The sequence below is a fragment of the Strix uralensis genome, chromosome 2, assembly GCF_047716275.1.
Source record: "Strix uralensis isolate ZFMK-TIS-50842 chromosome 2, bStrUra1, whole genome shotgun sequence".
Classification (NCBI taxonomy): Eukaryota; Metazoa; Chordata; class Aves; order Strigiformes; family Strigidae; genus Strix; species Strix uralensis.
Genome location: NC_133973.1, coordinates 58,508,311 through 58,524,472, shown reverse-complemented (window position 1 = coordinate 58,524,472; position 16,162 = coordinate 58,508,311). Strand labels below are relative to the sequence as shown.

General features: G+C 35.4%; 1 protein-coding gene across 4 annotated transcripts in view; it reads right to left on the bottom strand.

Moving 5' to 3' along the window:
- NLGN4X (neuroligin 4 X-linked) overlaps positions 1 to 16,162 on the bottom strand; it is a 195,392-nt gene that overhangs the window by 132,063 nt on the left and 47,167 nt on the right. For all 4 annotated transcript variants that reach the window (XM_074858877.1, XM_074858879.1, XM_074858880.1 and 1 more), the window contains one exon: positions 7,712 to 8,551. In XM_074858877.1, the coding sequence (XP_074714978.1) occupies positions 7,712 to 8,183 (472 nt within the window). In that variant the 5' untranslated portion in view covers positions 8,184 to 8,551. The remainder of the gene's footprint in view (positions 1 to 7,711; positions 8,552 to 16,162) is intronic.

Genomic DNA, 16,162 nt, shown 5'->3' with positions numbered 1-16,162 from the left:
TGCCTACAGCAAGAACTGTAAAAGACAAATTTTCCTTTTATTATGACATTTCTGTAATGGATTTTTAACACATCAGCACCAGATAGCTGTAAGCATGACTTCATTTTCACGGTTTTATAATAATTATTTCTTATTGTTTGTCTCTTTGGGTACCAGGAGCAACATCCAGATTAAAAAAGCCCTAAACTCTAAGAATATAAATTGATCCATATTCCCTCAGATGATGATAATATCACAAACACAAATTTAAAAAGCTATCTTTAACAATTTTTTCTTTTTTTTCTTTTTTCTATTTGGATAATAACTAATACATTCAACTAATGCTATTACAAAATGTGAGCATATATAATTGATTATATGTCGTTCTGAGAATTTTATCTGAAATCGTAAGCGAGAAGCACTGATGTAAAAACTTGAATGCTGGAGATATTCTTTCACTTTAAAAAGGATAACAAACTAAAGTACTGTGCAAAAAGCTATTATGTTCAGGAGAAATTTTTGTCTTCATTTCAATTGTCAAGAATTTTTTCAGGAATTCTGAGGAACAAATGATGATCATTTGCTTTATTTCAAATCTGTGTTAATTTATTTTGTAAATACCTAAACTCTTATAGAACAGAATTGCAATTTGCCTGGTTCACACACTACCTGTCACTGTCACACTGATGTGAGGACAGTTCCTTTAAGTATTTCCACATACGTGGACTGATTTATGAGCCTTGTGAGTTAGCTGAGCTACTCAGCAAGTGTCAGTTTTGTCTGAAGCTGCAATTAATGTGCTAAATAAGGGAAACTGAACCAAATTTGAATGAAAATACACAAATAACTTTCAAAACTTTCCGACCTATGCAAAAAATATCTGAAGGAAGATCAATGAGACCACAAAGCCTTAATAGGAAGCCAAAGCTAATACAAGTGGTATAGCTGTGACACTGCTAAGATTCGAGCATATCCCACACTATTCACTACTCAGAAGTCTGCCAAGGACTCACTGCACTGCCCTAGGACAGAGGCACTGCCTCAGTGTTAGTAGGTGTCATGTTGATTTGTGTTATGTCAGAAAGCAAGAAGACACATAGCGAAAAGTAGTAGTGTTCAAAGACATGTTTTGCAGGAGTGCAGAGGAAAACTACATTTAAAAAGAAAAAAAAAAAAAAACACACACACAAAAACCCCACACCTAAAAAAACAAAAAACAACCTGAAGAGACAAGTGGAAGTCAATGGGCAGAATGAAGTAAAATTGCCTGTCTGATCTGTCTTATGACCCACAGGACTAAAAACTGCTTCTTCTGCATCACTGAGCCAAATGGCACAGTCTCTACTGCTCCAAAGGCACTGTTCTTTGACTAAAAGGATGATAACATTAATTTGTCTTTGTGGAAGAAACATTAATTCATTGCATTTTAAAGAACATTCACCCCATTCTAGCAGGTTTTTCAATATGAGGCAATGAAGAGATGCTAGGAAACTGTGCCAAAAATCCTGTTCAGATTAGATAATGTCATATTGAATGCTGAGTCTTCTCACTAGGCTTCACTGCGTATCAGTTCCTGAAAAGGCCATTTGGGTGCAATGCTGTAAAATGCCTGTGGAATGGGCAACTCCTGGAGGGAAGGACAGCATTTTGAAATCAGCAACTACATCTGAATTTAGCTCTAAGGATTTAAGAACTTTATTTCATCCAGATTAGAGTCCTGTTCTTTGTGACTGCTAAAAGCAAGAATGTAAAATAAGGGCCTGGATTACCCTCCGCTTTATCCTGGTAGGCAGAGGATAGTCAGACATATGCCTTCCTTCTCACAGACGCTGCAATATCTGGATTGGGAGGAGGGGATATATGGGACCCTAACAGTGAAAGAATTGGCTTGAGGCGCTCTGACACAATGGAGAGTTTATCTTTCACAGTGGAGAGTGATTTTTTCTCTGACACCAAAAAGTTTATGTTCAACTGGGATTATATGCAATAATTCCAACGTTGTCATTTCATATTGTAATTGTTATCTACTATTAATCACTCTCACTTTGGAAAGTGATTCAAGTATTTTACAAAAGGGTATGTCTTACTGTATATAATTTTTGTACAATATAAACTGAAATACATTTAAATAACGAGAGAATTTTGATAATGAATTTGTATTTTTCCAAAGAAGACAAAGAATTGACTGAAGGGTGTAGGTTAAAAATAAACCAATCATTGACAAAAACTGTGACAATCTTGAAACTGAGAACAAACTCTTGTTATATTCTGTTTTGTCTCAGAAAAACATTATTTGTAATATGAAACTGTTCAAACACTATCATCCATTAAAAAAAACCCCAACTCCTAAATATGTTTTAAAACAAATTTAAAATATTTTAAAAAATATAACTAAATTTAATTAATTTGCTTTCAAAAATACTTCAGAAATAATTAAAACTCTATGTTCCTATACCATTTACACAAATTATAATTGGCTTTAAAAAACACAATAAGAATCTGAGGAAGAACCAAAACTATAAACATGTAAACAAGAGATATTGGATTCTTAATTTCATGAAGCTATATACATAAATCTTGGATTTGATTTCTTAAACAGCTACTTAACTTTACAAAACTAGTGAAGAACTAATAGAACAACTGCAATTTTGAAATTACCTGATAAATGTCAGCAATGCATCTACTGAAACTTGAAATTACATACCGTTGAGGAGAATCTACTGTATTGAAATTCAGGTTTATTTGGAAAATAAAAGTTACTATTATCACCTACTAATAATTCAATAAAAATAATGTTGTACGATATTGTACCTATCTTGTACACTATGTTACCTTTGTTATGTATGGACCCTTATATCTTGTATTAATAAAGAAGCCATTGAATAGCTTACTTCTTTTAATTCCACGCCATCAAATAATTGTAAAGATGGGACTCATCTTTCTACTATCTTTTTCTCCCCCCCCCCCCAAAAAAAAGGAAATAAAACAATTTTTTACCAATTAAGTTTTATCAGTATAATTTTCACAAAAAGAATTTTTCCAAGTTAAACAGACACTGCAATTCAACAGCAATGACAAGGAGTAGGCTGCAAACACTCAGTTATATACTAAGCAGACATTTGACTAATATGAAAAGGTGGCACAGTACGCAAGCTATAGACATCTTTATCAGCTTTGTTCAAGTTTTTAATTTCATTATTTCTTAGACATTTCTTTATTTCAGAGTCTAAAGATGCACGTACCTTTCCTTCACATCACCACTCAGAGAAGGAACACTGTTGATCTCTTTGCTCTTGCTAAGACTTTTTTCTTCCTGGTAGCCCACACTTAAATATACCACTACTTCTGGACAATACCCTCAGTTTTCCTAATCTAATGAAAAAATTATGACCTACCCATTCAGCCTTAATAACTATCATGGCCTACCACCTTTTGTTGTCATTTCAGCTATATTTATTTTGATGTAAATGAGACAAGAGCTCAAAGAGCATTTTTAGTGAGCAAACCTCTGAAGATGCTAAATAGATATATTTAGCAGATATATAGTGATTGAGTAGCTACCCACTTGTGTAAAATGTACCCTCTGTCCATACACCAAAATAAGTAACATTTTGATCACGCAAAGACAACAAAAGATCTTTTTTATTTTCTGTTTCAATCTGAACAGAGAAGGTTTTAAACAAACAAACAAAAAAGATTTGGTTTTGTTTTTTGAGGTTTTTTTAATCTTGCCTGGCTATTAATATAAATTTTAAGTTTATCATAAAAAAAATCCAAATTAAGGGTCTTTTCTGTTTGTGTTTGGTTATATTTTTTCTCCCCACTATGATAGGAGTTAGCAATCTCCTTCAGCATCCACAGATTCAAATGATAAAGGCCAGGGATTAAGCACAGACGATTAAGTCTGCGTCCTCTTCAATCTAGTATTTCCACTGTAGATAAACCCATATTCAGACTGAAGTTATAATAAACAGACTGTCCTTAATATCATTTCCCTAAATGACCTCCTCAAAACTGACATTCGAGTATTCTTGTGGAAAATTACATTTTAGAGTAACTTGAAAAGCAGACAATATATATCCATACATATGATTCTGACGATCAAGCCAAAAGTTTAGAAAGAAATATGGATAAAATTATAATTTTACTATAAATATTTTATTTCCATTCTGAGTAATTTCTTATGATTATAAGTTTGACATATAAAGTAAGAGCAGTTTGTTAAATTTTATCTTTATTGCTTGTACTGTGTATCTTTAACTGCATTATTGGTATGACCAAAAAAAAAAAAAAATTCTCGATGGATTATAGTGATTGCAATTCTTTCCCTTCCAAAGGCAAAGGAAAGCAAACATTGAAATTTTCCAGCTACCCTAGATTCTCTGAAATATAAGTGTTACTCTAAGAAAAGTGTCAGAAAACATTTGTCCGGTGAACAACAGCAAAAGACTAAAAAACCATGTGGCCAGAACTACAGAAATATTCTCTTAGGTATGTTTTGATTTCTATCATAAATAATATTTTCACCTAAACTGAAAAGGTCCTAAAAACAAAGATACTTTACGTTTTGAAGGAACATCTTAACATGGAAAATTCTGACAGCATTCTGCTGCTATTTGACATTTGAAATCCAGAATCTTATGGGTCAGAAGAAAGGCTATGATTAATACAGATATAAACTGTGTAACATGTCATTTTAATTTCTTTACCTACATGCTACAACTATTTTAAGGAACTATAGAATTTTATGGCATTTAATTTCAGAGTACTTCTTCAGACAGAAGCAGTAACATTTCAAACTATTTTATTACAAATAACTAATCTACCCAGTTAAAGGGACTCTTATTTCCATTAGTTTATACTGGCAGAATTCCAGGGAAGCAATTCTGAAATCAGATAAATGCATATGTGCATTTGTTCTTCAATTCTTTATTCAAAGTACATGATCAAAATTTGGTTCCCTTTGACCAAACCATGCAAGTGATAAGAAACAGGTCATGTTATATAGTACAAAGAAACCCCAACAAAACAAAACAAAAAAGCCCACCAAACCTGAGCTGCATTTTGATTAGTTATTCACTAGAACTTGTTTGAAGTAAGCACTGCATGTGACCACAGTTAATTCACTGGAGTTGTTCATCAGTTCTTTTCACCAAAGTTTAAAAAAAAAAAAAAAAAAGGCATAAAATGATTCAGATTAAATTTCATAGTCAGAACATTAATTAGGTTTGGATGATTCCATCCACCTTTTCTTCCAGACACAAAACAGTTTCAAAGCTCTTTTAAATAAATCTGTATTTGAGAAAGAATAGAAAATGTGAATTTAACTCGAAGTCACTCACTTTGAGATCTTGCTTCAAAAACTAATTTAATGATCTGTCTCCATAACAACGCAGCTTATTTTTGCCAACTAAGACTCATAGAATGAAGCATAATGTATTTAATCAGATTGTATTGACTACAATTTAAGGCTATTTATGTTTAGTATGATTTGGAGACACACTAACTTAGGAGATTTCATTTGCAGGTCAGTTCTTCTTAATCATCTTTGTAAGTAGAAGGTTGCATATTTTCCTCACCAAAAAAGCCACACTGAGTTATATTTAACTAGCGATGAGATATACAGCATGCAATTAAAACACATTGTACTCCATTTATTAATTTTTAAATTTCTCATTCCCCATTGGAACCTGTTAAAAATGCTTGTCATATTGGGCAGAAACAATCTTGCCTTCAGCTCATCACTGACACCAAACCTTGTCTCTCATTATTCTGCTATATACTCTTTTATGCATGGCTTTATATTTTGAAGAGGATATATAAAATAGATTACATTTACATGCTATTTAGTGTTAAAAAAAATATTTAAAAGATACACTTTTTATTAAGTGAACAAAAAGATCTACAACACAAAATTAAATTTATCAGTCCTTTCTATTTTTAATCTAACAGCAAATGCCACTAGCTATTAGATGCAAGATGAGGGATTTTATAGGTTGTTAGTCATTCAGCATATGGTATTTTATTATTATCCATTTGATATCAAACATTCTTTTCCTAGACATTTGTATATATCTTTCCATGTCTAATTTCCTGTCTTCCTTAATTAATGGGTAAAATTTCTTATTGCTAGATTGGAGGAATATATGAATTTATTAACACTGGGCTTTAAACTAAGACTTGAGTTAGCAGAGCTGATATTCTTTCACTGAGAACAAATAAAATCTTAACCTGCCATGCTTTCTTAGGGCAACCTTACCCTAGTGACTAATTAAAAGCTTCAGGATAAAATCCAGAACATAAACAAAGTTGGGAGTGAATTATCTATGTTATTATCCAGGGAATGAGATGTAGTGCAATGAGACTGGAAGAGGTAAAGAACTGAGTGGAAAGATCTGCTCCTTCATCTACACACACACACACCCCCTCATGTGCACACAGAGACCCCATACACACGACTTTCAGAGCACTTTTCGTTTAAGGAGCTTCGTGGTATTTATGTTTGCAGAGCTCCCAGTATTCCCAAACCTTAGCCCTTTATTTTTAGCTTTCAAGTTTTTGCTTCAGCTGATGAGAACAGGAAAAGAAGGTGGTATGTTTATTGCTGGCAAACAGCTTGGAAATTCTGAGTAAAGAAGCCAATCAAGGCAGAAGGATTATAATAATCAAAGTACAAAATTTGCATATTTAGGGTATGGTTACTGAGAAATAACAATGCCTTGGTTATGCAAATCAAACCCTCAGCTAAAGTGACTGGATTTGCATATCTGGGAGAAATCTGTCACGTTATGCATCAGTAACTACATTCTAAGTGGCTGAAAGAACTGGCTTTTAGCAGATATTAAATATAATTGCCAGTAGAATTTTTTATTTCCTTGTGATATAGAATAAACTTAACTCATTTTAGGCCTGATGAAAACAGGTCTTCTTGTCTGTAGGAAGCAATACCATTCAGAACAACAAAAGATACATTCAGCATGCCGTAAAGCTATAATTTTTAAGATTGAGATCATGAAAATGTTCAGAGTTGTGTGTTGCCAATTGTGTTCATCCTTTTTGTCTACGGAAGGTGATTTAAAATAGCCCTCTTGAGAAAGGATTACAGAAAACAGATGAAAGTTTAAGGCCACCTGTTCAGCTCTGCATAAAAGAATCATGTTTACTTAATTTTAAATTTAGCGAATAAAGAAAAGTAAGTTGGACTGAAAAGTTTCATAGGTAAAAATCCTGGGAAAAAACTGCAGACTGAAATACTCTAACAATTTTCTATTAGCTATTAAATCAAGAAGAGTTAACAGTAGGTTCAGAGGTATTATAATAAAACTAAAGAAAAAAAATAGGGAAATTCTCCTTTAAAAATTAGTATGTGGCAGTATTTGTATCATTCATGCATGGGAAAATAAGTAAGTTACTTCTGGTTAATGTTTATTTCCCTTTTTCTCTCTTGTAAATGATGCTCAGCTGTAGTTCAGATGTAAACTTAAGGCTGGCTTACACACGTTGGCCACTGCCTGCAAATGAAATTGCGGTTTGATGTTACACTGAAACATGAGAGAGAATTCATGCAAGCATGCTCAATCTACAAAGTATTACTTATAATGCCTGTCCAGAGGCATGATCCATTTCCACAGAGAAAACATGGAGGAAACTGAGCAAGATGCTTTAAAGACCTGGCTACTACTCATGTGCAGAACTGGTGAGTGCTCTGCAGTGTGGTCCTTAGAGTACTTACCATCCTCTGTGGGCACATAGATATTCAGATACAGACAGTCTTCATTTTGATCTTGAACATATGTCACCACAGTATCCAGATTGGCTGTAAACCAGACTGGCAGCATGTCATTGAGCAGTGACCTCTCATCCAGGTACTGTGGGCAGACGGCAGCAAACTGTGTGGCATTGCGGACACCCGTCCAAGATGATGGTGGCTCTGGGGGCTGAAATCGCCTTTCTCCAGTCGGAGGAGAGGCATAAGGAACACCCAGGTACTGTTCCACTGGACCGAGGATCTCATTAGGCAAAGGTGTTCTTAAACCACGTATTTTGCCATAATTCGTGGTAACAACTGGGTATTGTGCTTGGCCATCGATGAGAGTAAATCTTATAGCCAGTGCAGTTATCCATAGGAGGAAGTTAGAATTCAGCATGACACACACTGGGGTGAAGATCAAAGGCAGCCATAGGAGTCCCATTGGTTTCGACATTATTTAAATCAACATCAGCAGGGCTCTTTTTTCCACAGCCAGGAGAAAATTAATCAGTCAAGGAAAATGAAAACTACTAAAAAACTAGTCAAAAGGAGATGAAGTGAGAGAAAATGTAACCTTGTTCAGGCAGCAAAAAACCAAAAGCTGATGTGTGGTATGTGCCTCAGCTGAGTGGTTGTAGACAAATCCCAATGTCAGAAGAAACAAGGGAGTGTTTGCCCCTAAGGCCCATCCCAGACTTCAGCTTGGCTTAATTGTGGCAATGTACAGCACTTCCCAGCAAGTAGCGTGAGGAGAGATCTGCAGTTATTCCACTTCCCCAGTGAAATGGCTCCTTCCAGTGAAGTCCAGCCCACTCAATCAGCCTGTGGCCAAGAGAAAACAAGCAATTCAAATCAACAGACACATTCATATTGGCATAAATCTAAACAAAAATAAAACCCAAACCAAACAATTAAATTCACACACTACTTCCACGCCAAGGCCCACAAATGTTTTATGAATTTTAGGCATCATGGTTAGCTGTGTTTCTAAAGATACATAAGGTAAGAGAACTGAAAATCAAAGCCACAAGCTTGTCAGAGGTTATACCACAAACCAAATATTTCTGCTTCTGTATATGCTTCTCAACCAAACCACAGTCCAAATATTGCTGCTTTCAGGAAGGGTATTACATTTAAGTGCTAGCTCCAGGGTGTTTTCTGCCCTAAATAAACAGCAACTCATTTTTAATTATATTTTCACTCCTGCAGGAAACATTAATTAAGTGTTTTGGTGCATTGGATAATCTCTCTTTGTTATGATACGGCTTCTATATAGTATTTTTCACAAGTATGCCTACTCTTCTGTATGACAGCCTAATTTACCTCCATCTAATTCAGAAATTCCAATTAATGTCATAGCATTACATTAGTTCAAATCATGTGTGAGAACAGTTAGTCAAAATTAGATAAAGTTGCTGGTTTTCTTATCTGTTTTCTTTGTTCTGTATCTGACAAAAAGGAAAAATGGAAACTGAAAAAAAAAGTGTGATAGAATCTCTCAAAAGTCAGATTTTGATCTACATAGTGTTACAACTATGTAATGTTACTTTCTTGCATGCTCCTACTTTTAATTTTTAGACAGCATGCAATTCATACAATAATTCTGTTAATTTTTAATGAAATACAAGTCACTCATTTATATACGCTAACCATTACAAGTAGTATAAATAAACACACGGCACTTATTAATACTTGCATTCTTCTCCCTGCCCAAAGAAATGAAGGAGTTCCTTTATACCCATTATTCAACTCAAAACCACAGGTAAAAATTCCACAGCTAAAAAAATCCTTGTTAAAGGAAACCGATAGTGAAACTTTACATTTGATAGGATGAACACACATTTATATATAAAACTTATGTAAGTGGACTACCAGGTCCTGTTTGCATTCAGGACTCTGTCTCATAAAGATATAAAATCGGTTCTCAAGAGCAGAAAAAACCCAAGGAAAGTAGCTATTGATGGTGATTTCAAATTACAAAAAAAAAAAAAAACAAACAAACAAACTCCAAAACCCAAACAAAACGAACCCACAAAAAAAGCCCTAACAACCCAAAAATAACCACAGGACACATCTATGCTGATTCTTTTAGACAACGGAAGGCATTTGAAAGACAGATATTTCATTCTCTCAAAACCCCTGGAATTCTTCAGTTCATTTTAGAACTCGTAATTCAGCATTCCTTTTTGCAACACCTAATACCAGAGGCCAGAAAAATATCAGATACATATTATTTATGGTGAACCAAAATTTCTATTGATATTTTCACTGGTAGATTATAGACTCAGATGCTGCCTCCAAAGGACTTGCAATTTAAGCGCACTTTCTGAAGGACGAATCAGTAATAGCTCTAGGTGTCATGTCCCCGAGGGCACCACCAGAGCCGTCAGTCCCTGCCTGAGCTATGCTGCAGGAAGCCCCATGCCCAGCCCCATGCCCAGCCTGGATCTTGCTCTGAGTCAGTCCCCAGGTCGACCTTGGACCTGACTCCTCACCCTGCCTGGCCTGATGATCATTGGGCAGTGGCAGGGGCCTGTCCCTGTCCCCAGCCCAGCCTCAATGGGGTGCTTTAGGAGGACGCCCCATCAGCGAGTATGTGCCTGCAGCTCCCGGATCATCGTCCCCCGTGGGGCAGCCCCACTCCAGCTGCTCCCTGGCACTCAGAGTGGTCAGCCAGCTAACAGTCACCCAAAATTCCTCCTCAAGCACCACCTTCCCTTCTGATTTCTGCTGCTGTCTTTAACAACAGAAGTCAGCAGCAGCCATCTGATTTTGGGTTAGTGTTGCCTCATGCTCTCTCCCATCCTGAATTTGGTACACTTTTTTTATCATGCAGCACAAAGCAGATCTTCCAGTCAGACCCAACTGAGGATTTAATCTGTGCTCAGGGAAGAGCAACAGATCCTATTCCCTTGATACCCACACCGAGGAAGTTTGTAATAACATAAGAAAAAGAAATGTGGAATAAAGCACTGAGAAAATTGACAAGGTGGAAGGAAAGACAGTGCTCCAGATGAAAAATGGATAGAGAAAAAACTTGTCTGGGCAAACAGCAAATGAAAAAAAGAGAAAATGAAACAAGAAAAGAAAATGGGAATGACAAATAAACAATAGTGAACACATTACCAGCATGGAGAGAATGAAAAATGACAACATGAAGGAAAGTGGAAATACCCAGTTGATAAACATACTAGAGAGAATATACAACTGTTGAAAATGTGACTTAGTAAATTTTATCCATAGTAATGACAGAGTGTCTTTAGATCAAATATTTTGAATAGAGTGAAAGGACAGGAAAAGGGAAACATTCATTATTGACCTGGAACTGAATTTGCTATCTGATTCCTTATCTAGGAAATAAGACCAACAAAAGTTAGTTTTGTGGGTATTAAATCCACTCATGCAATGCATTTTATTTTCCCCTATACCTTAACATTTGTTAGTTTGCACTTCTGGTTCATGCACACTTAGACATTTAGATTTTAACGATCTTGAATCCATAAGGAAACAAACCGTTGGCTAACAGAATACATAGCCAGGTCTCAGCCCCGCTGTCTGAACTAAAACAGACATGCAGCCTTTGCCAACTAGTGCAAAGACACAAACAGCAGAGAGTGACAAGTGCATTAACACAGGCAAGGTATACACCATAAAAGAGTAATTCCAAGATAAGTCAGAATAAAACCACTATTTATTTTAACATGTTCTGGTTATTAAAAGTTACTGCTGTTAGTCAGTTAAATGGCAACAGAAACAATCAAAATTTTTAATAATTTCTTATTAAACACGTCTCTTGAAAAAGTTTACATAAATAATTATGTATTACAACAATTCTTTAATCAGAAGTCTCACGAAGCAAATTGTTTTGCAAAGACAGTATTAGGCAGAAAATACCTCACTTTTCAGTTTATTGACTTATTACTACAGAAATTATTGTTTCATAAGGTTAGTTTCAACACATGAAATGTACGATTTGCACGTCTACCTCAAATTCAGCACTGCAACTTCTTAATTGTCACTTTATTCAAAATGTTTGCTCAGTAACAAAAGAACAGTTCTTCCAACTATCAATAAATGCATACTGGTTTTGTCTACCATCTTTCAAATAAAAAGCCCATTATAATAAAGCCAGTTATAACTTCTTTAGGATTTTTTCCCAGCTTCTAGGACCATTTTCTAGACACATTGAAATGAGCTAAGCTTCATTCTTACTCATGCTATATAAAGTCATTCAGAAAAGTCAGACAAAGTCATAATGAACAACACAAAGGCACATCAATCATGAACTGATGTGCAGTTTCTGGACTTGATTACTTAGAAGGTTAGTGGGAAGGTTATTATCTGAAATTGGCCAATATCATAGATATTTTTAAATCTCAGAACTGTAACTATAGCAATACCTGGCTTCAAATTAACATTCAGCAGAATCTTATAAGAAATCATTTTTCCTAATAGAAGCTATATGTTTATTTTGTTGGATTTTTGTAAGCATTTTCTCAGTAAGAACAGATTTCAACAATGTATTATTATTTAAAGAGCAACCAACGAACCAAAAAAACCCAAACCAAAACAAAAATCCAGACTTACAACAACCCTAACTAAGCATTATAACCTTCATCAGGGATGAGTATCTGAACTACATACATACATTATTAGTGGATTAATCAAGTTATATGTCAGTGTGACTTCTGTGGTAGTACACTGCTGTTCAGTCACAGCAATTCAGCAGGTAATAGGGATTGGAGGGACTTCTAGTGTTTCAGAATACTATCAGGTGTCTTTTACATAATATTCTAATGTAGCTCTTATCAATTCACAGTTAATATTCTCTTGAAGATTTAAAGATTAGAAATTAAAAGAAACTGAAATATCAGTGATACAAATTTAAGAACTATGATGTATCCTTTCTTGAAGTGAAAATAAATGCCAACCATACAAACATTACTATGGACCTTGAAGTTGGTCTTAGATTTACAGTTAGAAATAACTGAGGACAAAGGTAAATAGTTGTGGTTTTTTTTAATAATATGGGGGGAAAGACTGAAAAGCAATACAAGCTATATACAAACAGTAAATTAACAGTTTTGGGGTTTTTTTTAAAAACAAGCTGCATTTACCCTCCTATAAATTTCTCTAGTGAGTGTCTCCAATAGGCTTGGACAATGTCAGTAGATCCCTCAGGTTAGAAACTACAATCACCATTTACTTTTCAGAAAATGGACATGCATTTGTTCTGTATCATTGCTTCTTGCCTGCAGCTACCACTCTCATCCTGAATTTCTAAGTCTCATACACAATCAAAAAGAATGATGAGATTATAAGAAAAGGTTGCGCGGTCCATACGCTGTTTTTGAAAACTGCAATTCTCTCAATAATAAAAACAATTTGAAAAGCAAGTGGAGGGTAACAAAAACTGTGATCATCACTTCTTTTCAAGAAAAAACAGAAATACTCTTCTTAAGTCTTCTGTGAAAAACCAGGTGTTTGGATCTATTTATAAACAGCTGTTGTTGAACAATCACAGATACAGTTTCCCTTATTCTTTTCTTATATTTATAATTTCTAAAAAAACATTATGGTCAGGAGGACCCAAGACTCAGTTAAGACATTTAAGACAGTTGCACTTATCTCACTGATTTTTGAACTCTAATTTCATCTGGTATTGCACATAAGCATGGAAAAATTTAAGTGGTTAGAGAAATTTCATTATACTTTCTGCTTCTTGAGATAAATTGATGAAGATTGCAAATAAAAATGAGGTGTCAATATTAGGAGGGAAAAAATATGGCATAAACTGTTTACAGACATAAATTTTAAATTACTAATTATTCCAAAATTCCAGTTGTGTGCCACTCAGATCTAAAATTTGACCATTCATGATATGAATTTAAGCTTCCTATGACTGAATGGACACTGTAGCCACTCAAATGTGTAAAGCTAGAAGGGAGCACACTCTCAAATAATAAAGCAGCAATTAACTTTGCTTGCAAGGTAGTGTGACAGGGTACTACGTCTTTTTTGTTCAGAAAGAGTCCAGTGCCTAAAATATGACCATGGATGATGATCACAAGATAAATTTATTTATTTGATAGTCTTTCTTTAATTGTGGCTACAAAGTCTTAAGAAAATACTACTCTTCAAGTACATGTTTTAGGGAAATGTACAAAAAATAGCATCAGTACAGTCTAGCACAACTGCTGACTTCATTTCCAGCTTTTACTTCTGGTATGACCTTGTAAAAGAAATGTAACACTCTCTGGGTCGCTTTTATTTCTTTTCTGCACCTCTGTTTTCTTAAATTCAGATGTGTTACTCCAAAAGAAAAGGTTATGATCTGAAAGAGGATGTTCAGCCTTGAGTTTCTGTAAGGCAAAAGCTCATGTAGAGTAAAATTTCCTATGCCTGGAGTAAAAAAAAAAATCTATGGATATAAAAAAAAATGAAAACATGCATACAAAATCACGATTTTATACTTTTTTTTAGGTTTGCAGAACAGACCATTATAGTTCAAATAAACCTTCAAAAATATCAAAGTTGTTACGTATTACCACTTCAAGACATAAAAAAATAAACATTTCTAACATTGAATGTGTCCAACTTCTCTCCAGTAAGAAAGGTCAAATGACTGAAAAGGACAATTCTTAAGTGAATCTATCAGGTTTTGTCTAAATATTAAACAGGGAAACTCACAGGTCTCATTCCTCTCTGTCTCTCTTCACCATTAAGCCTATGTGTGTGCCCTCCTCAAGGATGGAAGAAACTAAAACTCTTGTCTGAATTAACCAAAAAACTGTCTGAGGGACTGATTGTTAGGCAATTCGATCTCTTGAGGCTATTTAATGATTAGAATTTGATATCCTCCTGTTGGCATTCCAGTCTAAGAAGAGTAAATGTTACAAATATTACAATAACCAAAAACAGGGTGGGAAAAGCAATTTAAACCAGCGGGGCATGCAAGCCCCCCCCCCCCCCCAATTATATTGCCAAAAAAACCCAGTTGGTGCTCTATTATACAAATTCCTAGAACTAAATTACACAGGAGACACAGGCATGACATTTTCATTGCATTACTTAGTTCAGTTACCAGGTGGTGATACTGCCTTCATTCATATGATAATGTCACAATTATGCACTCATCCTGGAAATGAGAGAGTTGAGTGACTACCCTCATTAACCTGAAGAAGTCTAACCCCACACCTCCCATCTTTCAAGTTACAAACATTAGATTTCAATTAAGGCTCAGATGGCTATGAGGACTGTGTGCAGCATTGTCAATCCTAAACTGAAAGACTTTTGCTCTGAGATTCTTACCCTTGGACTGTGAGAAAACTGTAACTTTGCAGTCCCTTAAAGCTGAAACTCCCCTGGACAGGTATTCTTACTTTCAAGCAAGCCTTATGCAGTTCATAGGAGAATCATTTCATGAAATACAAATTGGGACCAGGGATTATCTTTACTATCCTATCACATGATCAAACTTTTTCCAACTTACTCTTCCCCTTAAGTTTTCTTTCTTTGCTATAAAGTGGACAACTTCACCAGCAGAAGGGAAGAATGTCCTCCAACTTCTGTTCCTGTGCTGCTCTCCTCCTAACTTAGGAGGCTTTCTCCTGCTAAATGCTGGTTTGAGCCCTTTATATTCAAGAGGAATAGAAAGTGACAGGTGCTTGTCACAACAAGACAAGTCTCCACAAAATGTTTTGACGAATGGGATCACCAGAATCACTCACTAGATCTTAGGAAACATTAACAAGGTAACTGTTCCTATGCTGACTACTGCCTTCCCCTCTCCCCACCAAACACTGAGCTTAAAAGTCTGCCTAGAAGAGAGTCCATATCATATACTCTGCTTACTGTCCTGTCTATGCTAAATTCATAATGAAGTCTGAAATTCTTAACTTTCTAGTTAACAGAAGTACTGGAAGGTGTGAACTATATTATATACTGTGGACCCCTAAAAGCTAAGCAGAATATTACCATACAGGAGTCCTATTATGGATCCAGATCTTAGTCTGGTTTTAGGCTGGTGCAGTAAGCACTGAAATTTAGGTCTGAGCAGAAATATGGCCAGAGCATGGGCTCCAGCAGTGTCCTGCCACAGTATTCATACCTTCCAGTCAATGCACAGGCATGACCAAGGAACAGGAGAGGCCAGAGGTTCTCCTCAACAGATAGTACAATTAAGGCAAATCTTTTCTTTTTCTTTTTCTTTTTATTTTTATTTTTATTTTTTCTTTTTCAGAAAGATTTTCACTATAGAGATGTGTGGCAGGTGCACCTGCTCAATGAAAATAGGGCTTCACTGTAGCTGGGGCCTTTGGCCAAGGGGAGCTGCTATTGACTACAGGTCAGATTCGGCCTGGGTATAAAAGGAGTCCTCTGGAGATGTCATTTTGAGCTTGTCTCCTGGCATAGCATGCTGTGGTTAAGGAC